We start from the raw sequence: 25530 nt of genomic DNA, 5'->3' as shown, positions 1-25530 counted from the left end.
ATTTCAATTCATTATGGCTCATTGTAATACCACAATAAACCATTACAATCATGTTTCTCGAGTAGGTGCAACGATAAAGAGAATGGTGACAGCACAGCAAATAGAAAACGCGTGCCAGAGCGTGATCCCAATCCCGTGAAACTACAGACACGCACACAACTTACAGAAGATGACAGGGACACGCTTCAGATGGGACAGCTTTCCCAGCTCGCAGCACTGGAGTAACATTTTCCTCTTTGTAATCTCCAGTCAATCAATAATTAACATCAGCGACTTACACGATCAGAGAGACTTTTTACGTGGAAACATTCCCTGTGAAAACGGCGGCGTCCGCACGCGAACACAGGCCCCCGCTTCTCTCCCACACACGGGCACAGGGGCCCCGGGGCGCAGGCCTTCCTCTCCTCCCAGGGACGCTTGGGCCCCGGGGCCAGTCGGCGGCTGCTCCTGGGGCACAGGGGGTTGTCCGCTCGGTGGGCCACACAGGAGGGTCGACGGGGACGTGTCCCCACCACAGCAGACGGTGACCGCCACTGGGGAACCGAGACGGTGGCCCCGGTACCAGTGTCAACCCCGCCCCATTCGTGCTCACAGCGTTTCCATCAGTGAGGCTGAAGGCCAGGCTCCCGATACAAAAAAGCGTCTGTGCAAAACATGGGGAAAAAATACATTTATAAAAATACCACTGCCCATGGATGGCGGTGAAGGGACCCACGCCGAATCCAGAACCACGGCCAAGACAGGGAGGCCCACAGCCCTGTCCGCTTCTCCTCTTCTCGGTGCTCCTGACTCAGGGAGTTCGGCGCCCTCTGAACGGGGCAGGGTCTCCTGGAGAAGATCATGGCATTTCTGGCCCCTATTCGTTGCATGCCCCCAACATCCGTTCCCTGGGGTAGATTTCCAGGTGAATCCTCACTTTGGCCTCAAGACTTGCCCTGGCCAGCAGGCAACGGCATCTTGGACTCCGACAGAGGCTTAAAACACGCCGTCTTCTTGTGAGCTCGGAACGCTGAGACCAGCAAATGATCTGCTAACGTCCTGCCAACCGCCAGGCCAGAGTGAGGCCGTTCCAGGTCAGCCGGCCACCAGCCGGCCAGAGCCGGTCACAGAAGCATGAGAGCAAGCCCACACCTGCAGCACCCCCCCCCAACGCCGCTCTGCAAACCGGACAGAGGCTGTGCCAAGCGCCAGACTTGGGTGGTTTGCTACGGGGCGAAAGCAAAGACACCACAAGACACGGTCTTTGCAGCCCCTCTGAAATGGCGGCCGTCGCCCCTCGAGCACAAAGGGCCTCGCGCCGGCTTAGACGATGCAACCGTTGTCCTTTCTGCATAGAATGAGTATTTCCATCGTCGGTCCTGGGCTAAAGATGTGCCCAATTCAGACCGCAGACACCTTCAAACGTGGAAATCGTGTGCCCGCTTTGTTAACACTTAAAACCAGGGTTGGGCTCCGTGAGTGTGATCACCAGCGGTCGCCCACAGTGAGAACTCACACGCGTCCACGCTGCAGGACGGGATCTGAATCGGGGTCACGGAAACGAGGCCAACGACGGGCAGGGCGGAAGAGCCAGGAGCTGAGCCCAAGGGGACGTGGTCACTGTGTGGTGTGTATGCAGCCACAGACACAAGAACGGAGACCCGGGATAGTTCTCGAATCAGAGCGTGGCCTGAGTGCTTGGAGGCGCCCGTGGTGGCAGCGTCTGCACGTGCTGAGGGGCGGAGGGCAAGAGAGTCACGTCATTTCCGCAAGGGGGACCTCACCACGTGGGATCTTCAATGGAAGGACAGAGCTGGCCGGGGAGAGATGGGGAGCACACCTGACCAGAACCAACCCGAGGCCTGGGAATCCCAGCGGGAGGCGGGGCCGGCCAGCTCTACTGGTTAGCGCAATGCTACTTTTCAACTTGAGGCATCGGAAACGTGTGTTTCTCGGACAAAATTTTCACAAATTAAAATAACGCAACTAACCCCCAAAGCGGCGGATCTAGACAATGGTCTTTTCATCACATATGCGATCCCGGTTGACGAAATGGTTAAGAATCTTCCAACGGGGCGCCTGGGGGGCTCAGTCGGTTGACCGTCTGACTTCGGCTCAGGTCATGATCTCACGGTTCGTGAGTTCGAGCCCCTTGTCGGGCTCTGTGCCGACAGCTCGGAGCCTGGAGCCTGCCTCGGATTCGGTCTCCCTCTCTCTCTGCCCCTCCCCTGCTCATGCTCTGTCTCTCTCCCTCTCAAAAATAAATAAGAACATTAAAAAAAAAAAAAAAAAAAAAAGAATCTTCCGGGCGTAAACACTGGCCCCACGGAAGCTCGCTCTCTCCTCTGCCTCGGTTATGCCGCTCACCTGGGACCCTCTTCCGGAGAGAACTCACTGTTCAGGACAGAAGGAGGGGACACGGGACACGGTACCTGAATCAGCCACAACCGGCAAGAAATCGCATCAAGTACAAAGTGCTACGCTGACGGCCGAAACCTCATGAAAGACCTCATTTACCCAAAGTTAGCAATTTAAGTTACATTTTAAACGTTATTCCCTTTTTAATTATAAAATCCTATTCAAATTCACTGATGATTTAATGACACTAATTAGATTGTGTGTTGAAGAAATCTGACGAACTTCACTGCCGAATGTCACCAACAATATGAAGGCTCATGAAGAGAGTTTAAATCATCCAAATAAAAGCCAACTGGTGGAATGATTCAATTACAGAGGTTAAACAGCTTTTATGATCGCCATTTCACATAAAAAACTAAAACACATGATTAAAATGCAGAGAACATATAAACTTGAGATTCTCCCTGTGCTTTTGAGAACCGGGCCCAGAGCCACATTTGTGAGAGCCACGTTCGTGGGGGGGCGGGGGGGGGGGCAGGTTTGTGAAAGCCACATCTGTGGGGGGCCACATCTATGGGGGGGGACGACATCTGTGAGAGCCAAGTCTGTGGGGGTCACATCTATGGGGGGGCTCACACTTGTGAAAGCCCCGTCTGTGAGGGGGGCACATTTCTGAGAGCCACATCTATGAGGGGACCACATCTGAACTGCCATGTCTGTGGAGGCCGTGTCTGTGAGAGCCACATCTGTGGGTGGCACATTTGTGAGAACCGCATTTGTGGAGGCCACGTCTATTTGCGAGAGCTACATCTGTAGGGGGGCACATCTATGGAGGGGGCCCACGTGTGTGACAGCCACATCTGTAGGGGCCACATCTGTATGGGGGACATTTACGAGAGCCGTGCCTATAAAGGCCCCATCTGTGGGGAGACCACATCTGAACTGCCATGTCTGTGGAGGCCGTATCTGTGAGAGCCACATCTGTGGGGGCCACATCTATGGGGAGGCACATGTGTGACAGCCACAGCTGACATTTGTGGGGGCCACATCTATGGGGGGGGGGGTCCCACATCTATGAGAGCCACATCTATGAGGGGTCGTGCCTGTGAGAGCCATGTCTGTGGGGCTCCTGGCACCTCTTAGAGCATCTGGCCCTGTGGGTGAGGGGAGTTCTCAGGGGCACACCTGGCATGTGGAGCAGCCTGATGGCCAGGGGTCCCCGCACAGACTATGTGGCACCGGCGGGGGGGTGGTCGGAACAGATTATGTGGCACTGGGGGGGGGGAGGTCCCCGCACAGACTCTGTGGAACCAGGGGGCGTGTCAATGCATAGGTTATGTGGCACGAGGGGTCCCGGCACAAGCTCTCTGACACCAGGGCGGGTGGGGGGGGTCCCGGCACAGGCTCTGCGACACCGGGGGTGGGGGTGGGGGGGGTCCTGCGCAGGCTCTGTGGTAGCTGCTCTGGAGCTCGTGGGCGCCGATGTGAGGACTCGGGAGGGAGGCTCCTTCACCTCCAAAGCAGTGACACAAAGCCCTAGAGCCCCAGGTGGGGACAGGGGGTCAGGGAGGGGAAGCCAGACCTGCCCCCTCCCGGAGGCAGAGGCCCCAGGCAGGCGGGCAGCCCAGCCCCGCCCCAAGGTGACAGCACCAACGGGTCCCGGAGTTCCCGTCTCTTGCTTCCTCCTGCTTAGCAACGACCCCTCTCCCGCACAGGCTTCGTTTCTTCTCAGCCGCTTGTTATTCTCGGTTAATCATCTTCCGGCCACAGCTACAAATTCAGCTGACACGTGGTCTTCCTCGGCGTCGCGGGCACAGAAGGCCACCCCCACGGGTCCGCGGGCAGCGCAGACCCCCGTCACGTGCACACAGGGCCCCGGGGGGGGCAGGGTGGACGTGGCTCCCGAGCTCCTTCCCCAGCCAGGCGCCGGGCGCGGCCTGCAGGACAGCAGGTCGGGGCCGCAAACCGCGTCACCAGGGGACAGAGGACCTTCCGGGGCACACGGCGCTCTGGCCTCGAAAGGCGAGGGGCGGCGACGGGGCCCGCCGGCCTCCGGGTACGAGGGGACCCGCCTGGAAGGACGGGGGAAGGCAGACTAGTGACCCGCCAGATGCCAAGACGGGGTGACAACGCAGGTGGCCGAGCCCAGGCCGCCACAGAGCGGGGGGGACCCGGGCTTGGCGGGGCTGGAGGCACGTGCCGGACGCAGGACAGCCAAGAGTCTGCCTTTGGGACTCCCAGAAAGGGGAGGCTCTAGCCTCACGGACAAGACAAAACGGCCCGCTGAGGGGCTCTTCTCATTTCCCGCCACGCCGCGGAAGACCACCCTACGGGCCGCAGGCGGTCACCGGGAAGAGCGGCAACTCGTGACTTCCCGCTGGCCAGCGACCGCTTCCCGAGGCCGCCCTCACAGACCTGGACCCCAGGGGCACGTCGCCGCACCCAGACCCCGCCGCTCGCCCACCCACCACGCAGAACAGCGGCCACCAGCAGGCGCACGCGTGGGGTCGGCCAGGGGCGGGGCGCCTGCTCCGTGGGCCCCCGAACCGCACACCCGAGGACACCTGTCAGAAGCGGCCGTCACGACGGCTGCGGGTGGCCGAGGGCACAGAGCGCAGCGACCCCTCCACTCCGCGGGACCCCCACGCCGCCTAGAATGCTACAGTCCAGACGACGGGGCCGGGACTCCTACAGCTCAGGGAACCGTCCGGCCTTGGCTGATCCGGCGCTGACCCCGGGGGGCCGGCCGCCTCAGGGCGAGAGCGGCAGGCGCGGCGACAGCAAACCCAAACTCCCAGAAGCGAAGCCGCGTCACAGCTCCCAAGACCCCGGGCCTGCCACGCAGCTTCGCGGCCCGGCCCGGCCCCACGAGGCCTGAGGACACAGCCTTCGCGACGCGCCTCCGGCGGTGCTCACGCATCTGTGATGCGGCCCGCCGAGCCACGTGACACCGCTGGGCGGCCTCGCCCCGTGGTCCCGCCGGCACGGGTACACAGAGAGCGAGGCCACGGGCCCCGGTACAGTCACGTCTCCCCCACCCCGTCGACAGCGGCCATTCAATGGATACTTCGAACTGTATTCTACGGGTACGGGGTGGGGGGGGGGGTGGCTGAGACCCTGCGACGGAAGAAACTACCGGCCGGAAGCAGGAGGAGACAGACCCGCCAACGATTCCGCGTGGCCCCCGTGGCACACACTGCCCAGGGGCCGGCTGGCGCCTGACAAAGCCAAGCCTGGGGCTGAGCGCTGTCGCCCACGGGCCGTGCGGGTCTCCATGGAAAGGGTGTCTCGGGGGCATCCGGTAGCACAGGGTGAGGGCTCTCAGTTCCCCACAGCTGTGCTGTCCCGCATAGTAGCCACGGACCACGCGTGGCCCCGGAGCGCCGGAAACGCAGCCGGTCCACACGGAGACGCGCTCCGTGCGTAGCGTCCACGATGGTGTCCCGAGATGTGGTATAAACAAAACCTTTAACACATTACACGTTGAAAGAACAGTTTGGAAACGGGAGGTTATTTAAGACACACTCACATTCCCCTTCCGGTAGCCAGGCTCCCAACGGTACTCCCGGATCCCTGCCTCCTGCTACTCACCCCTTGTCTGGGCCCCTCCCAGGATGCACCAGGGCTGCACGCGACCAGTGGGATAAGGCAGGACAGGGGCTGCGTCACTTCCCAGACGGCCGCAGGAGACACTGGGGCTTGCACCTCGGACCTGGCGTTCTGGTCTCTCGGGGTGCTCACTGTGGGAGGCTCTGCTGGTGACTGAGCCTCCCGTCCACACCCACGTGAGTGAGCCCAGAAGAGGGTCTCACGGCCCTGGCCTTATGAGGGACCCCAAGTCACAACCCCCCGCTGGGCTGCCCCTCATTCCTGACCACGGAAACCATGAGCTAAGGCACATTCGTTGCTTTAAATCGCCGAGGTTAGGGTGTTTTGCCACACAGAACGGATGAATTATACAACCTGGGGTTTCTGTTTCGTTTCAGGCTGGCTACCGGGAAAGGTAAGATTCTCTCTCGCTTTTAATCTGCCCTGTTTGTATCTCCCGCACGGTGCTTCTCTCCGTGGTGCTAAATACAGTGGAGCCTATTATGGTCACAGCTGTCACAAGTGATCTGTCCACGATGTAGCACAGCTTTGCTACTGGTTACTAACACGTGGTTCTTTCCAATGTATTTAATTTTAACCCTGGGCTCAGGATGAATATTTACAGAGACTAACTACAGTCAATAAGTAAGGAAATAAATCTGTTAGTTTTTTCTTATTAAATTCAAATGAAAAGAAAATAGTGCCGTATTTTTCCAATTCTAAAGGATCAATGGGGACAACTGAGAAAAGACCAGTCCCAAGAAGGCAACGCAAAGGATTTATAAACGCACCACCCAGAGGCGGTCACTCGTCCATCAAGATTCTGGCGTTTCTTCTCCCTGGTAATTTTTCTACTTGGGGACGTGTTATCTTTTGGGACGAAATGAAATGTCAAGCGCGTCCCTTAAGCCCGCTCCTGCCCCGTGCCTCGGTGACTCTCCCACAACGCGCTGCACGCACCACAATTAGCCCGACCGGCGGGCCTCCGGCAGGTTGGGGTCAGCACAGTAAGGCGCGTCCCGTGCGTCATCGCGGCGTCCGGCTGGTGCGCGGGGGCCCCGCCGCCCCCCTCCCGAGGGACCCGGCGCGGGGGAGGCCCCCGCAGGTGCGCACGCGCCCCGCCGCCCCACTGACCTTGATGTGCTCGTGCAGCTGGGCCTCGTGCTGCCGGGAGAGCTGCTCGTGCTGCCTCTGGAACTCGGCAATGAGGATCTGCCTCTGGAGCTGCTGCTTCTGCTTGAGGGCCAGCAGCTCCTGCTGCAGCTGCTGCTCCCGGAGGGTGGGCTCCGCCACGGGCAGCGCGAACTGGTGGTCCAGGCGGAGGTCCATGGGCACCGCCGGGGGCGCGACCTGCAAAGGCAGCGCGGAGGCCACATCCACTGCGGGAGAGAGCACAGCACAGAGGCGCCGGTCACTGCCGCGGCACGGCGTCCCCGGGCCCCTCCCCGCCCCCTGCCCGATGCCCAGGGGCGCCCCTGGGCTGAAGCACGCTGCCCCGCCCCCCTCTTGCCTGACCGGCTCAAAATGCGGGGCTCGGGAGGCCTTTGGGGCGTTCCGGCGGTCAAGGGCAGAGACGGCGAGAGCGAGTGGGAGGTCAGGCCGCGACAGGCGCCCGCCAGACGCACGCCCCGCCCCGCGCCCCGCAAGGAGAGGCCCCCGGGGGGACCCAGCGGCCGCCCTGAGGTCGTCCCCGAAAGTCCCCCAAGAAAGAGAAAGGAGCTGGCTGTAAAGAGAGCTAAACGCGAGTGCGCGGAGAGGCCAGCCGGCCTGCGCTTTTGTCCTTCCTCCTCGCGGAGCCACCGAGGGCCTGTGTGCGCGAAGCGCAGAAGAGCGTGCGCCGCTGACGGGGTCGCGACGGCCGCGACAGCCCCGCGTTTCCGTGGAGAGGCGCGCGCCCTCCCGGAAAACGTGTTTCCCGACCGCGGCCAGCGAGTGAGCGCCCGCCCGGCACGTGCTTCAGGGTCCTGGGCGCTGCGGTCCACCAAGGAGTGGATTTTCTTCCTCCTACTAATGTACTGCCGAAAACAAGCTCAAGTGATTCCGATTAGAAACAGAAGCGAAATCAGTCTTGATGCTTACAGATCAATACCAAACTGCAGACAGGAGAAGCGTGCACAAAGTTTTAAATTCTGGCCATCACCCCATAACCCCACGGGGGGACTCCTCCTACGGCAGGTTCGAGGCTGAAAAGCACAGGCCGTGAGTGCTGCTTCTCGGCCAGGCAGGGGAACAGTCCCCTGCAGGGGCAACTGCCCACCTTCCACCCCCCCCCCCCCCCCCCCCCCCGCCCCCACCTTGCTCCTGCAGCTCACAGGCCCAGGAGCTCCCCTCAACCTGCTCTGGGCCCCTTTCTTCAAGTGACACACCAGACCCAGGGCCCCGGGGCAGGAGACTGGGGCCTCCCGCTCCAGGGAGCTCAGTACTCACATGGGAATTCAAAATCAGCGGAGGCAGGCCACCCCAGTTCCTTACCATCAGGGCCACCTCTGGCCGGATCCTCTGCCGGTGGGGCCACGTTATGCACCTGACCTTGTTCCAGGGCCTCCTGACTGGCCCGCCCACGTGCCCTGGGACCTGATGCCCAGACCACAGGGCCCTCCGATTCCAGCCATCATCTGGTTCCTTGGGGAGTCGGTACCCCGCAACCACACAAGCCCAGAGCTCCCGGTAAACTGGCGCTTTCGTGGAACCGCCCCTCAGGACGGAGCATTTCTGTGGTCACTGCGCGGGCACAGCCCTGCCGTTCTGATGAGGCAAGGCTAGGAAACACTGCTGAGGGAGAGGCCCAGCTCTGGCAGAAGCCCTCGTTGTAGTCACCTGGCGTGAGCCCCAGTGTCCTGGACAAACACGTGGCCGTGTAGCCTGCAGGGCGCGGCTCACACAGGCGGAGTCCTGGATGCTGCCCAGGACGGGGCGTCCGGCTCCTACACAAAATCTCGGTCTCCTCCACCCCCAGGACCCGGAGCCATTCAGGCTCCAGGGCCCGGAGCTCTCCGAGGCCCATGGGGCAGGGCTGACAGGGGCCCCAGGGCCTGGACCAGCTTTACCTTGAGGAGTGCCTCACCCTGGACCCCCAGGGAACAGAGGGAAGAGGCAGAGCCGCCCAGAGGGTGGTGGGAAAATACTCCGTCTTCGACCCTCTTAGAAAGTATTCCATTGTCCTATCCTTTGGGCCCCGACAAGGCCAGGATAAAATGCCAGTGGACTGTTTATCTTCCGTTTCCCCCAATCAGTGAGATTGCACCCTCCAGCTGTGAAAATGTATGCAACCAATTATTTCTAATGGCGTATCAAGCTTTGATATATTAAGAGGGTTTATTTGCTGTTTACATGAGCAAAATCTACACAAATAAATTGTTTTTCATGAACAGGAAGGACCAGGGAGCAGCGTTATCCTACCCATTCCTACCACGCGGAGCTGGGAAAGGCTGGATTTTATCAGTTGCCTTTCTTGATCTTTTTTATTATGAAATATAGAAAAATGGGAAAATCATATAAATAGCAGTTGTAGAAAACCTCAATATCTTCCTCCATTTGCTTCAGACTCTCTTTTAAGGAACACACACGAGGGCAGGGAGGACAGCTCCGTGAGCAAACGTGGAGGAAAGAGGGCGTCACTGGGCTCCTTACAGGGCTCGACGCCCACTCTTCTCTCTCGAGGGAGTGTGTGATCCCTCGCTCCCGAGGGTGACCGTGCGGGACGCCTCCCGGAAGCACCGTTACTGCGGACGGCTACCCGGTTTCACCCTTGTGTGGCCACGGGTGCAGCGAGAAGGCTGTTGTCCGCGGACCCGCTAACGTGCCTCTTACGCTGCAGACACAGGTGAGCACGGGGCAGGCCTCCCAGGTTAGTCAGCCTTTGCTTTCTAAGGATAAACCTGACTGTGTCTTGCAGGGTCACACACGCCCACGCAGGCACCGACGCACTGAGCCCGTAAGCCTTGCGGTGAGAAGGTTCGACTCTCTTTCCAGGTGAGAGCAGCGCCGGGTTGCCTGGCGAAGCGACAGTGTTTTGGTTTAAGTAAACAGCCACAGAGAGCCTGTGACATCAGCACGCTGCCCTGCGCGGTGTCAGCTGCCCCACTCGGTGCGCCCCCCGCTAGAAGATGTGCGAGGGGTCCCATCTTGCCCGGGGACCCGAGATCTTCCGTGGCACCGAGCCCGGCCCTGAGCCGGCGGGCAGAAGACCCGGCTGCTGTTCATTTAGCAGATCCCCTCCTTACTCCAATTTTTCACGTAGGGGCTCAGGGTACCATCAGAAATGTCTAGCGGTCAATCCCTTTAGGTGCTGACCACAGAGCAGCTTTTTAGTAACTTCAAAAACACGGCGGGCTGAACTTTTCTACGAACACGTTCGTTTACTGGGGAGCTGTGTGGGGCCCTGTTGCTCTGTGCTGGGCGTGGGGACACCCCCAGGCCAACCTGTAACAGGGCTGGGGGGAGGTGGTTCGTCCACACGGGGGCACAGCGTGAACAAAGGCCAGAGGTCAGGGTGTAAGTGGAGGGGCGTGGGGACGCAGGTTGAGGGAAAACTCAACCCCCACTCAGAGGGCAGGGTCTTCACGCGCAAATCCTGGAGCGTCCGTGCGGGGCCAGAGCGGGTGACAGCGCGGGGGAGGCCGGGCCTCAGACGCAGAAGGGCGGGCAGTGGGGTGCCTGCCACGGGGAAGCACGGGGGCGGGGCACCGCAGGGGAAGCAGCGCTCAGGTGGGGGCGCGGGGCAGGACCAGGCTGTTTGGACGGTTCCTTCTCAGCAGCGGGCCGAGGCGGGCTGTGCACATCTGCCACATGCAAGCCGGAGCTCATTTCGTTTCCTCAAACCTTTCCCAGATCCTTCTGAGGCTGGAAGCATAGGGAATCTTCCAAGGGAGCACTGCCCGGCAGCCCCCGCTAGTCCTTCCCCAGACACGAAAGGCCGAGGTCAGAGGATGCCCCGGGGGGCGAGGGGCCCGCACACGACGGAGGGGGCCCGTGAGCGGGGCGCGGAGGGTGAGAGCCGGGACACGTGCGGGTGTCCGCGGGACGGCGTGCTGTTCTCACTGCAACGTTCCTTTTGCATTGACCGCTTCTTAGCCAGGGAGGGCCTACTGCTCGGTTTACCACACAAAACTCACACAAAACTCCGTTCTTCTGCTAAAGAAGGCTAAGAGCAGGGCACACAGAAGGAAGAGCTACTCATCACCTACGTCAGCGGCGCCGTCAGCGGCTTCTGCCGGTGGAAACAACACCGCGTCTGCAGGGAGACACGAGAGCCGGGGTGGGAACGGACGCGGGACAAGGAGACCCTGGCGAGGCCTGCAGAGAAATGCCACCTCCTTATCCCTCCTGCGCGGCCAGTCAGGCGGCCCGGCGGGTGGGCGACATGGCCGGAGCCCCGCTGTCCCGGGCCTGGTGCAGCCGGGGTGCGGGGGGGATCACGGCCACAGTCCCCCTTCTTTCCAGCTGCTGGCGGGTGTATCATATGCGACTCGTACTATTTCTGTATCAAAAACCATTTGACAGGCCAGGCATTCTCCACAGAAGCTGCCAGAGCTTTTGACCCAAAGCTCCCCGAAGAAAACAATACAACCTTCTCTACTTAAAGAATGCAGCATCCAAACAAAAAAGCCTGTATTCTCATGAATATTTTATGTGGAGTAGAAAATTGCTTTTATAGGTTGTGCCTTGAGAAACATAGTAATACAGTCGGACTCATGACGTTAGTAGAAGCACAAAGACCATATTCAGCGTTTCGATAAGAAACGGCAAGGCTGTGCTGTCTGAATTACAAGTTCGCCATCGGAAAGCGAAAAAAAATCTGCCAGTCTCTATTTTTTAAAATAAACGATCGTCAAAAAGGACACTGTAGTTTTCCATTACGTGGGTTAGATCCTCTCCGCTAAACGCCGTCATACAGATGCGAAATAAAGACGAGCACTATTCTCTAGAAAACATGGCCAAAGTTTAGGATCTGTTCAAGTAAAGAATGACTCATTCAGACGCAGGGAAAAATAATAGATATTTCAAGCATGTAACTATGATTTCCTCTCACTCTGACATTTTGTCTGTGTGTGACGGGGGGAGGGAGGAGGAGGGTGGGGGACTGTTGGAAATGTGTAACTTATGTAGAGTGTTTTCATCTTCACCGTGAAACAGCTCGCGCGTGCTGAAGGACGCGTAGTCAGGGCAGAGCAAGAGTGAACGAAGAATCAGAGAATCGCCCCAAATCGTGTGCCCGCCCCCCCACCCCCCACAACATTCTGGCTCGGTCACGCATCCCCTGCTTTTCTTTATGGTGATGCCATCCACGCGCGTGTCCCCAAACACCCATTCTTTGGCTGACAGCAGTGAGCACAAGAGGGTGACGGAGACTCCCAGGAAGAGGGAAGAGGCTGGAGTCCAGTCTGCCTTCGGCTTCCGGGACAGCTGGCAGAAAGAGGTCTGTCTGGGACGAGGTCACGAGCGACCCCCAGGAAGCCAGAGGCCACCCCGCTGCGGCATCTGGTGGGGCGGATGCAGAGTCCCTGCTCCTGCGTCCTCGGTGGCCAGCCTCCACCCTCGGCCACGAGGCACCACGAAGGCCCCTCGCAGAGGAGCGAGGGGGGCGGGGCAGGGAGGGGAGCAGGAGGGCCTGGCCCAGACAGGTCAGCGACAGAGAAGGGTCAGGGGCAGGCTCCCGGGCTCAGGCCCCCCAGGCACAGGCACCTGCCCAGAAGCCGGAGAGTTCCCGCCCGGCCAGGTGGCCCAGGCTCCCCTGAGCAGCTGCCATCAGGGGGCCGGCCTCCTCCTCCTCCAGGGGACGCCCTCCTCCGTCTCTGTCCCCTCCTCTCGTCCTGCAGGATCTCAGGCTCCCAGGGTGCCTTCGAGAGAAGGCCTGGGGAGGGAGGTTCTGCTCGTAGCCATCTCCCCTCCATGCACTGCTACCTCCAGAACTCCAGCCGGAAGCTCACTTCCTTCAGGATCCTAGAAGCACCACTGTCTGGCCCTCCTGTTCCCAACATGGTTACTGAAAACTGAAGCCATCCGGATTCCGGATCCTCTGACGGGACGAGATTTTTCTCCCTGGAAGTTTGTCAGGTCTTGTCCTGGTCCCCAGGGTTCTGCAATTTCACGGTGACAGGGCTTGGCTCTCCTCCGGCCAGGGCGGGGCACTCAGCTGGCCCGGTCAGCGAGGCAGCCTCTGTCCTCCCCCGGGGACAGCCTTGAGTTATCTTCTTGGGGCTTTCCTTTTTGCACTCTCTGCTTCTGAAACTTCTTACGTTCGGTAGATCTCGAAGGATCCTCTGCTTTTCTCTCTTTCTTGCTTGTGCTCAATTTTATGAGGCTTCCTTACACACGTATTCTCACCTCTTCATCGGGTTTCGCACCATTTCAGCTCTGACGTTTTTAACTGACGACTCACCGGCCACGTTCAGAGAACGACGGCCCCTTAAGAGCATCGTGCTCTCACGTGGTGGACGAGGTACCTGCTCTGGTCTGGGAGGACGGCACCGATAACCCTGCACAGTCTCGGTCCTCCCACATCTGTCTGTTTTGCCTTCGTCTTCCCGGCCGCCAGGCTGCTCCGAGTACGGGTGTTGGCAGGGACTCCCACGCAGGCTGCCGGCAGAGTGGGGCTCTCACCCAGAAGCTGTCCGCGTGGGGTGGCCTTTCTTCCTGGGGAGGAGCCTTCCCACCTTGACGTGGTACTGAGTGAGGGTCTCCGTGCTCGCCGCTCATCGGGAACGCAGCTATGCCCCTGCTCTTGTTACGGTGCCCACGCCCTCCACCTGCTGGTGTCCCCCGGCCAGGGCCTCTGGATTACGTTCTCCCGGAGGAAAAATCCTCCAGCGGGCCATCCCCGGGGGGGCTCACTCCGGAGCACAGTGGGGAGCACGTCCGGGAGTCTAGCGTGTCTGACTGGCCGCCCTTCCCAGCCCCGTCGCAGATGGGGGCTGCTGCCCCAGGAGGGGCGTGTGCGGCGCGTCCGTGGGGGTGGGGGAGTGGCGAGGGTCTGGCAGACGGGCCTTGACTGACGCACCTGCCTTCTGACCCCCATCCGGGGCCGCTGCTGATGCTCCCTCTTCCACTCGCCTGTGCCCGGGGCCTATGACCTTTCTCTGCAATACGTTTTTAAAAATTTTTTATGGAAATTCTCAGAAGCACACAGAGGCGGAGAGGACAGTTGAATCAAGTCCCAGGGGTCCGTCCCTCAGTTCCAACAACTGCCAACTAATGGCGAACCTCGTGTCTTCTGCGTGACCCCCACCTCCTTCCGTTCTGGATTACACTGGGGGACACCGGCTGTAAGGCGTTTTTTTCTATAGTAGTTCGAAAGTATCCCTGAATGAACTCTTTTAAAAAACACAATCAGGGGCGCCTGGGTGGCTCAGTCAGTTGAATGTCCGACTTCAGCTCGGGTCACGATCTCGCGGTTCGTGAGTTCGAGCCCCGCGTCGGGCTCTGTGCCGACAGCTCGGAGCCTGGAGCCTGCTTCGGATTCTCTCTCTGCCCCTCCCCTGCTCGTGCTCTGTCTCTCAAAAATAAATGAACATTAAAAAAAAAATTTGAAACCACAATCACATCCCATTAATATACCCAAATAAATGAACAACTCTTTCATGATATTATCAATTGGCCTCAAAGCATTCCCGTTTTGAGGAGTGTTCCATACATGCCTTTTAAACTGTATTCAAATTAAGACCCACAAAAGGTCCTTACATTCTATTGGCTGATACGTGCCTTCAATTCTTTTGCTCTAAAGGCTTCCCCTTCCCCCCTACCCCGGCACCCCTTCCAACTTATGGGCTACAGACACTGCCCATCTGTCCCGCGGAGTATGCTCTGCTCTGGACGTCGTGGACGGCGCCTGGGCTGCGGGTGAACGTGGTGCCCTGTGAGCTCTGGAGCCCGATTTCCCAGCAAGACCACCTCCCCACAGAGGTTCCTTGAGCTCCTGCGCGTCCGTGGCTCTTCTGCCCAGATGGCTGCTGAGGTGAGGCGGTCAGGTGGTAAGGTGCACCTGTCCAGGGATTCGCTACCTTATTTCAGTACCGAGGAGGGACCCCGACCCAACCGTCTTCCCACTCTGACAAACAGTTTCCAGAAGGAAGGCAGGGCAAGCGCCTGATTCTCTTCCTTTATTTGCCAATTTCTGAAAACAACGAGTTGGTGCCCAGCGTCCTGCGTATGTGAGCGACGAGGAGGGGTTTTGTTTCTCAAGACCAGGTCAATAGAGTGCACGGCAGCCCCCCTCCCTGAACAGCGAGGGCCCTTCAGTTTGGCCCGGAAGCCGCCCGGACGCCCGCTGCAGCCCTCCGTTCCGCCGTGACCGGGTGTGCCGGGAAATTCTCGCACACTTTTGACCTCTGTGTGGAATCAGGTGCCGCTCCAAGGAGGACTGGGTCCCTCTGGTGGGAAGCAGTGTTTAGAGACCACACCCGCGTGTCGCTCCGCGCGTCGCGTCCAGGCGAACTCTGCTTGTGACCTGGGCCTTTTCTGGGGGATTTTGTGAATTTCGGGAGAAAGACTGGACACCTGTGTTCAACCTGCCATCTCGCTGTGAAACGTCAGAATGCGGCACCTGTTAACGATATCATTCTAAAGCACTGAACATGCGTAGTCCCGTTGCATTCAAAAAACCGATTTATAAAAAAAAGCAAAAAACAAAAAACAAAAACACAAAATACTGATTTATATGTAATGCCGCTTTCCCCCAAAGTGGTCTCAACTGGATTAAAATTACTCTATTTAACACCGTGTTGTGGGTGTGTGTGGGTGTGTGTGTGTAAGGGGGAGATGAGGTGTGGAGGTCAAGATTTAACATGTAAAGATTCAGATTAAGTAAAAACTTAAAAATAGTCTCTAGAGGGGCACCTGGGTGGCTCAGTCGGTTGAGCGGCCGACTTCGGCTCAGGTCACGATCTCGCGGTCCGTGAGTTCGAGGCCCGCGTCGGGCTCTGTGCTGACAGCTCGGAGCCTGGAGCCTGTTTCAGATTCTGTGTCTCCTTCTCTCTCTGACCCTCCCCCATTCATGCTCTGTCTCTCTCTGTCCCAAAAATAAATAAAACTTAAAAAAAATATAAAAAAAAAATAGTCTCTAGGGAATGCATACAGCGTAAGTGGCCTTAGCCTCGTGTGTGGCTAAGCATATACGGGTGGTATCATCTCTGTGTGTCTCATTTAGACATCTACGTGCAATGCCAAAGAAATAAGCTTATATTAACAATTTACTACAAGTTACCTTATGCCTGAAAAATCAAAAGGATTATGGCACATGAAGAGGTGATTTGGTTTTATATTGTTTTGTTTTCAACGGAGATCAAAATGTAAAAGAAATAAATATAGTACATAGAGGTACTCGTGGATTTTTATAGATTCTATATATGGGAAAGTTTCTTACTCTGGTGTGGGGCAGGGAGAGATATGCGTCTTGTGCAGACTGTATTAAAGGTAACCCTTTGAATTGTATTTTTGTGCGTGGGATTTCCATGCAGGGTTCTAGAAATCAAGAAGGGAGCAGCATTCACTTTTAGGCCCTGGTTTACCCCCTGCGTCTGCCTGCTAAAAACAGGATTCTGCCAGAGCCTGCCTCAGTCCTGGACGTCCCGTTCCAGACTGCGATCCTAACCGCGAGCCTCCGCTAGGGTCAGAGTTGCCGGAAGACTTCAATCTGCAGACACAGAGAGCACACCGAGCAGGAGAAAACAAAAAATAAGTCAAGAGTCAAATAAGTATCTGGAACTGCAGATACTGAAGAAAAAGTTCCAAAGACCTTGAAATCAAAGCGTGGTTGTTCTACAGGGGAAACGGGGTAACGGCCAGGGTGATGGGTCCCCGAGTGCCGAGAGAAGGCAATGGCCAAGCTGGAGTTCTGTGCTCCGGGAACTGTCTTTCAAGAACGAGCACAGAATGCACACGGACACGTGTCAGAAGAAAAATGAGAGTTTAGGAACTCGCCATCAAGCCTTCGGTAGGGGAGAAGGTGAGCAGAGAAACGTACACGAATGTGAAGAAGGGGAGTCCAAACAAACACTGTCTACACAAAGTAGGAACAAGACCACCTAAACTAAAAGGCCACGAAAACACTGGGCAAGAGGCAGGTATGCAGGCGTGTCAAGAGTTACCAGTGTTCTAGACGCTTGGGGCAGAAAATACCGACTTCAGACATTCTGCCTTTGTAACAGTAATGTTTCCCACTTAACTTCCAAAGCAGTGGGGGTCCGAGATCGATCAAAAAGAATTTTAAGGAGAAAAAAGAAATATGGCTGTTAACCACACACACACACACACACACACACACACACACACACACACAGACTTGCAGAGCTGGGCACCTCCCGATGCAGGTGCACACCACAACTATAAAGTCTTGCCAGAAAGAATCACACTTAAATCTGACCAAACCCCTCGATCTAAGTGCTAATTTACAGGAAACACAGACGACAGCGGTCTATCTTAAATGATAAGACGGGAGATGGGTGAAATCAAGCAGGATTTAAAACACAGGAAAAGTCCACAAGACACGCAACTGAGCGTCTTCAAAGATGAACTTCAAGGGTCGAAACAAACAAGTACAACAGGCCGGGAGGAGAATGGATGGGTGAGCGGGAGGGAGACTTTATGAGACATACCGATCACCGTGTGCGTGTCAAGTGGACCCCGAGGCAAACGACAGACTAAATATGTATATATTAACCACCACCAGAGACAATATAAACACCGGGTGAATATATAATTAGGTCATTGTTAATCTTGTCTGAATACGGACACGGCACCGTCCTCAGGTTTAAAACAGAGTTCTTAGCGTTTAGAGACACAGACGCTGGCGTAGCTGCAGATGTGGTGGTACAGTGAGTGGGATTCAATTCAAAATGCTCATGAGGGTAGAGGTGGTGAGTGAGTAAGGACGCAGATAACACACAGCTGGGCGTGACCGGGCACCGCCTCCGCTGGCGGATGGGGACAGCAGGATCCTTCTAGTATTTTCTGCACGTTGGAATGGATCCAACATTTTCTGTGATACAAAGTTAATTTTTTAAGTCACATTTCCTAAATATGGGTCAGAGGAGAAATCAAAACAACCATTTAAGAAGAATTAGGATGGAAAGATCATGAAAACAGTCTACACAGTCAGTTGCAAACTTGTACTCTTCCGGTACTCAGAGGAAAACCCACGGCCCTAAATACTTACCTTCGACGATAGTAAGCATGCGAACTAATGAGCTAGATGTGTCTCTAAGAAGAAAAAACAACACTGGAATAGATGCCAGGAAAACGGAAGGAGATAATAAATATACAGAAGAAATGGAAAACAGTCGTTACATACATTCTCATATACCAACACAAAAAATGGGTTCTTTAAAAAGACCCATAAAACAGACAAACGTCTGGGAGTGGTTTAGAAGGAGAGAGAAAGGCGCAAATTAGAGGAACAAGAAAGGTGACCAGACTGTAGGTACAGCAGAGACCGAAAATACAGGAAACTGTAATGAACAACTTCAGGCCAATCCGTTTTAAAAACCCACACAAAACAGACACCTTTCAGGGCGCCTGGGGAGCTCAGCTGGCTAAGTGTTGGACTCTTGATTTCAGCTTAGGTCATGATCCCTGGGTCACGAGATCAAACCCTGCGCATCGGGCTCTGTGCTGACAGTGTGGAGCCTGCTTCGGATCTTCTCTCTCCCTCTCTCTGCCCCTCACCTGCCCGTGTGCTCGCTCTCTGAAAATAATATGTAAATATTTTGAAAGATTAAAAAAAAGGACACATTTCTAGGAAAATGTAACTTTCCCAAATTGACAAAAAAAAAAAATAGAAAACAGAGTTACCCTATCATAACAAACTAAAATGAATCGACACTTTAAAATCTTCCCATAAGGACCGTGGTAGAGACAGTATTACTAACCTTTCAACTAAATGATCATTCAATTTTAAAGAAAACTTCAAAGGGAACAGAAAAAGAGAGAGCACTGCTGAGCCCCTTCTATGAGGCCAGTATAAAACCTTGTTAAGGAAACAGACAAAGACAGCATAAGAAAGAAAAATTATAGTCTCTGTCATGAATATGGCCACAAAAATCTCAGATAAATTATTAGCAAGCCTAATCTAGCAGTCTATAAAAAAGATAATAGGCCAAAATAAGTGTCATTTTAAATTGAGAAATGCCACATCTATGCTGAACATCTATAAATGTAATTCACTACACTAATAATGATTATCTTAATAATGAAACGATGCATATTATAAAATCCAACAACTATTCACCTTATAAAAGCTCTTAACAAACGAGGAATAAAAGAGAATTTCTTTAATCTGAAAAAAAAGATCTTTACAAAAAACAACATCCACAGCAAATACTGCCTTAAAAAATTTTTTTTAACGTTTATTTTTGACAGAGTGAGAGAGACAGAGCATGAGTGGGGGAGGGGCAGAGAGAGAGGGAGGCACAGAATCCAAAGCAGGCTCCGAGCTGTCAACACAGAGCCTGACTCGGGGCTCGAACCCATGAACCGTGAGATCATGACCTGAGCCAAAGTCGGTCGCTCAACCGACTGAGCCACCCAGGCGCCCCAGCAAATACTGGTTTTAATGATGAACCCTGAACAAGACAAGATTCTAGCCAACACCGTCCCAGAGAAGCTGCTAGAATCAGAACACAGAGAGGGAAGAGGCAAAGTCATCGTGATCCACAGAGCCTTAGGATTGCCCGGGCACAGCTCCTCCCTCGGCCCGTGAGAAGTGAGTTACAGACAAGTCAGGAGAACTCCCAAGGACGTTCCGTGAAATGCTAGGTAAGATCAACATGACAGAGCTAACACATTTCGATGTGAAACAGGAAGGCCTAATATTTAAAGGAAAACAAAGCCCCCAAAATTGCATGGATAAAAATTATGAAGACTAATGGGAAATATTTTAAACAACTGAAGTAAGTGGGGAGATGGACCAAATCGGGGACAAGAAGACCGACGGTCATTAAGCTCCCCATCCTCTCCGGCTGGTCCGTGGATCCGAGGCACAGGGTTCCAGGAACGGAACAGGGACCTCAAACCACAGGGAAGAAAAGAGCCCAGCAGTCAAGGCGCTTCTGCAGAAGGCAGCCACGAGTCCTCGGCCAGGGCCCTCCAGGAAAGACAGAGTGCGGAGCGCGTGCGTGAAGGAGACCGATTTCACCCCCATTCACACCACAGGCCAAAGTTAATTCCACGGCAACTAAGACTCTGAAAGGCAAAACTTCAGAAAAACTCAAGACGCATGAAGTGCTTACCACAAGACAAAACTGATCAGTTTGGCTACGTTAAGAATTTCTGCTCCTCAGACACAGTTTAAAAGTGGAACACCGTCGGGGCGCCCCGGGGGGGCTCAGTCGGCTGAGCGTCAGATTTCGGCTCAGGTCACGATCTCGCGGTTCTTGAGTCCGAGCCCCGCGTCGGGCTCTGTGCTGACGGCTCGGAGCCTGGAGCTGCTTCGGAGTCTGTGTCTCCCTCTCCCTCTGCCCTTCTCTCCCCCGCCAAAATCAATAAACATTAAAAAAACCCAAAAAGAACATAGTGGAAGATCGAGCCTTTGGAGAGGGTGGTGGGCACCACAGAACTGACGAAGGACTTGGATCTATTACGTGTAAGTGAGTCCGATTATTCTGTACGAAAAAGACCAACAGAAAATGGCAAGAAAAATAGGCTTCTCACAGAAGGGCTCCTCATGGCAGAGGAAACTTGGCTGAAAGGCCACACCACCTGAGTGACCCAGGAAAGCGGGAGACTCCGCGAGCTCCTGGTTGACGGCCACCTCGCCCTGCAGCTTTGAGCAGAGCCACGGGGCACATAAGTGGGGACGGGCCTTCGGGAAAATCATCAGCTTTCCCTTATAAAGCTGAATCTTGGTTCGGTGGCCCGGTAATCCCTCTCCTAAGTGTGGTCACGCTTGGAAAATTCCTGTGTGTGCGCACGCGACTCGTGCGAGATTCGCTGTCCTACGTCGCGGCACTCACTGAAACGGTCCGGATGGCCACCAACGGACCAGCAGTGGGAGACCACGAGCGCGTCAGGGCACACAGGACGCCGCACGTGAATCTGCGGAACAAGATTCACGAAACGGGACAGGACGAAAGCAAGATGCCCGGGACGGCGTCGGGAGACCCCGCTGTCGACGGTGCGCTGTCCGAGGAAGCATCCGTACGTGGCGGAACTAGCCTTTCAAAGACGGCAAGTCGAGGGCAAACACCGAAGTGGGAACAGGGTTCCTCGGGTGTGTGGCTGACTACAGAGCCTGTGTTCATTACCGGACCGTGACCAACGGGGCTCGGGCCCCCCCGGGGAGGTGAGCCACGCAGAAACCAGCCCAGGCAAATGCGTGGCTCCACTCCGCACCAGCCAGGACGCATGCGGGGTTACAAGGTCTTCTGATAATCAAGGAAGGACATTTCAGAACTCCGCCTTCCGGACTCAGGAACAGAGTGCTCTCCATGGGTGCCACGGGGATGTCTGCACACGGCCTGTGTGGGACGCTCCTCTGGAAGGAGGCTGGCAGGGGGCTAGACCCTCCCCGGGGAACCCGGCGCTTGCCTGGGCGCCCTGGAAGGAGGAACGAGAAAACGTAGCAGCCCTTCCCCAGCCGGGTCCCAGAGTGTTCACTGCACGAATCCTGACACACAGGACCTGTTAAGCCACCCTCCACAAGCGCGGGGGTCTTTTATATTTCCATAGGTCGCCCAAAAGGGGGCAGACATTGGCTTGTGAAGACCTATTTCCTGGCAGGCGAGGTGACGAAATCTTCGGGCTACATAACCGGGAACCAAAAGCACTACTGTGTGATGAAATCACCTGGCTGCATTCGCCCACAGCCACCTCCTCCCAGAAAATTCCATTTTAAACTGCCCTACTCAAGTTCATTTTGAGTGGACGTTTTTGACAGAAGGAAAGAAATACATGATTTCTTCCGTCTTACTTCTTTTCATAGTACAAACACACAACTGGTAACCTCATGATACGGAATCACTAAGCAGTATAAAGTCCAGCTTCCAGAAAGCTAGAAAGGACCACAGGATGTCCCTCCTGCAGAGGGCCCGGCTTCACCGCCTCTCCAAAAGAGCTGGAAGTCCCGTTTCTAACATTTCTCTAAAATGTTTATTTATTTCAAGAGAGAGAGAGAGAGAGACAGAGTGCGAGCAGGGGGAGGGGCAGAGAAGGAGACACAGAATGCGAAGCAGGCTCCGGGCTCCGAGCTGTCGGCACAGAGCCCCACGCGGGGCTTGAACCCATGGACCGCCAGATCATGATCGGAGCCGAGGTCTGACGCTCATCCGACTGAGCCACTCAGGTGCTTGGAAGTCCCATTTCTAAGAGTGACAGTCCCCCAGGACGGTCCAGGGCCCCCCACACCCCGACCGGGGGTACGTGTGTACGAAGAAATCAACAGCACTGTTTTACCTGCTTGGAAAACAAACTTAGACAGTACCTGCATTTGAAAACACCGCGTTTCCAGTTACGCTGTTCAACTTGAGGGATGTGGTCACTTGCCAGCCGCAAGAGACCCCCATTTCGGGGGCGTGGTCTGAAGGCAGGGCTGTGGTCACGGACCCCAATTATCCAGCAGCTGGGCTGCAGAAACAGCTTTCAGTCCCAGCAGGGACTCGCCACCCTCCCCACAAACCAGGTCTTCCCGGTCCCGTACAGCTGCTCGTGCCATTTCTGGACAATGCCCGCCAACAACCCCCGAAACAGAAGCCGGTGGCGATATGCGTCAGTGAGAAGCCTCGCGGGGGCAGGCGGGGGGCACCGAGTTCAGACTCCAGTGGGAAGGTGAAGCAGTCCATTCTCCTCGGGCTCCTGTTCCTCAGAAGCCACCTCACGGAGCTCGGTCGTTCTGCACGTCGTAATCTCCTTTCCAAAGGAAAAATGGCCCTTAAAGGCTTCTGTCAGTTCCCGAAGCGGCCAGTGAAGGGAAGGACAGTCCCCTGTTTCCTGCAGATTTCCATTCTGAAGCCCAGGGACAGGGTTTTTAAAAAGAAATGGTAAGAGGCAATGTGAAGTGACGTGTTTAAAATCTCGGCAGGATTATTAGGAGTCCAATTAATCTTTAACTTACGTTGTGAAAACACGAGTTAAAAGGTCTTTACGCCCCACCCCCCACCCCCATCCCCGCCTCCTGGCTGGGCCGAGGGGGGCTCATTCTTGACACCCAAAGAACAGCTCGTCAAGAACACAGGCTGATGGTAGGCATGCCGGCCCCTCTGGAAACTCCACCCTGGGGACAGCGAAAAGACCTAAATCTTCCCAACAAGCAGATGACCACGCAGGGAGACAACAGCCACAGGATTCTGGGAGCTGGGTGGGGGCCTGACCTGGCCCAGCAAAGAAATGCCCCCTGGATGCCGGCACCTCTGAGGTCGGGGGAGGGCGAGCTACCACCACACCCCACCCCCACATGCAGGGACCCCCAGAGAAGGGCCCAGCTGAGGGCCGGAGCCGGGCGCAGGCCCAAGACGGAACCGTGAAGGCGACACCGGAGGCTGGGACGCGGGGCCAGGCCTGCACCCCCGGAAGGAGCGGGGAGGGTGCTCTACCGTAAAAGCGTCAGCCCAAGAGGCAAGGGCAACAGGTCGGGACATCTGGGGCCCCGAGGGAAGGACCAGGCCCCTGCCCGGCACCTGGCCAGGGGGCAGGGCCAGGGAATACGCACGCCCGCTTGCCAGAGACGCACCCTTAGATACTGGCCAAGCATTTAGCGAAGCCTCTAATGTGAAACACGGAAACAACTGAAAACGGGCGCTGTCCGCACAGCCCCTCAGTCACCCCTGCGGGTGGCGGGTGGTCCCGTTGCTCTCTGTGGCCGCCCCAGAACCCAGGACGGCGCGAGGTGCTCAAACCCCACGAGAACTCCCCGCGAAGCTGGGGCCGGGGCAGACGAGGACCTGGGGGCCAGGGCCACACGGACGGTGGGGACCTGCTTGGAGCACAGGCCACAGGCTCGTCTTCGGTGGGAGTCTGCCAAGAACACGCTCCGCCAAACCCGGGTCACCTGCAGCTGCAGATGTGCGTGAGCCCCCCGCCTCACCCGCCCGCTCTCCGCAGACGCTACCGAACGGTACGCTCCCTCGGGGCCAGACTCTCCCGGGCTCGCCTCGAGCAAGCCTGCGGGTGCACCTGCCCGCTCCCGGGCCCTGGGGACCCGCCTACTTTCTAGCTCACACTTAGAATCCCGTGCCCGGACAGCCCGCAGGCTCACGTGCTGAGTGAGAACGGCACAGGAGTGTCGGCTGATGTGGTGGTGCTGGGCCTTCTAGAACCTCTCCAGAGAGTCCCCAGGGGACAAACGCGAGCCTCAGGCCCGCCCTCCACGGAGCACACAGTCCAGAGGGGAAGCAGGTGGAAATGAAATAAGCGGGTGAAGCACGTGGCAAGTAGGACAGGCAGACACTCCTAACCACCTTCTAGTCCCCGTGTGACAGATGTGGAAAATGGAGGGACAGAGAAGCAGAGACCTCTGCACAGGGCACAGGGAAGAGGAAGTAGAAAAGCTGAGCCCGGCCCCGCGGGAGGGTTGACAAGGGCATCATGTGCATTAGTTTCCTGTGGCTACTGTACAAGTTCCTACAAACTCAGCGGCTCCGATAGTTCTGGAGGCCAGCGGTCAACGCGGGTTTTCGGGAGCTAGAGTCAAGGCATCAGCAGGCCGCGTTCCTTCCGGAGGTTCTAGGGGGCAAACTGCTCCCGGCGTGCCCTGGCATCCAGGGGCATGCGCCCGCCTTGGCTCCTGGCCCGCCTCTACCTTCAAAGCCACTAATCGCATCGGTCTGACCGCTGACTCTCTGACCCTCCTGCCTTCCATCTGGAGGGACCCTTGTGACTCCACCGAGCCCACCCAGATGATCCCAGGTCATCTTCCACGTCAAGATCCTTAATGACACTCGCAAGGTCCCTTTTGCCACGCACGGTCACATACTCACAGATTCTGAACTAAGGGGTGGTCGTTGGCGAGGGGCACTACTCTGGCTCTGGCTTGTAGGCTGAGATCCGACAGGGCAGCCGGGACAGAGGCAAGGGACAGGTGGAGAGGCGGCTGCTGGCTGTGGATGGAGGCCAGTGGTGGGCCGGCCGCCATCCTTGACGACGGAGAAGGTGAGCAGCCGGGCTCTACAATACTTAGTAACTTTCCCGAGGCACACTGTGCGTTTTACCCTTTTGAAATGCACACCTCAGTGACTTTCCAGTCCATTTACCAAGATGCGCAAGCGTCACCGTGAAGCCACGTGAGCATGTCTCCATCACTCAGGTGACTCCTCCTTCACATGGTTCAAGGGGCAGCTGATGGCATTTGCTAGTTGACTGAATGTGGGATAGGAGACAGGATTTCTTTTTTTTTTTTTTTTATGTTTTTTATTTATTTTTGAGAGAGACAGAGAGACAGAGAGCAAGCAGGGGACGGACAGAGAGAGAGAGAGGGACACACAGAATCTGAAGCAGGCTCCAGGCTCTGAGCTGTCAGCACAGAGCCCGACACGGGGCTTAAACTCACGAACCGTGAGATCATGACCTGAGCCGGAGTCGGACGCTTAACCGACTGAGCCCCCCAGACGCCCCGGGACAGGATTTCAAGGGTGATCTGGGGGCTTCAGAGGACGGAGGCCCCAGTCCGGGTTGGCATGGGAC

General features: G+C 56.5%; 1 protein-coding gene across 6 annotated transcripts in view; it reads right to left on the bottom strand.

Moving 5' to 3' along the window:
- Positions 1-25530, bottom strand: part of HDAC4 (histone deacetylase 4) — a 291067-nt gene that overhangs the window by 106952 nt on the left and 158585 nt on the right. For 5 of the 6 annotated variants that reach the window (XM_053902909.1, XM_053902908.1, XM_053902900.1 and 2 more), the window contains one exon: positions 7060-7304. The exons of the other annotated variant lie outside the window; for it this stretch is intronic. In XM_053902909.1, the coding sequence (XP_053758884.1) occupies positions 7060-7304 (245 nt within the window). The remainder of the gene's footprint in view (positions 1-7059; positions 7305-25530) is intronic. 6 annotated transcript variants of the gene reach the window in all.

The sequence above is a fragment of the Panthera pardus genome, unplaced genomic scaffold (genome assembly GCF_024362965.1).
Source record: "Panthera pardus isolate Hobbes unplaced genomic scaffold, ASM2436296v1 HiC_scaffold_10, whole genome shotgun sequence".
In the NCBI taxonomy this organism is placed as follows: Eukaryota; Metazoa; Chordata; class Mammalia; order Carnivora; family Felidae; genus Panthera; species Panthera pardus.
This window is presented reverse-complemented; position numbering and strand designations above follow the sequence as displayed.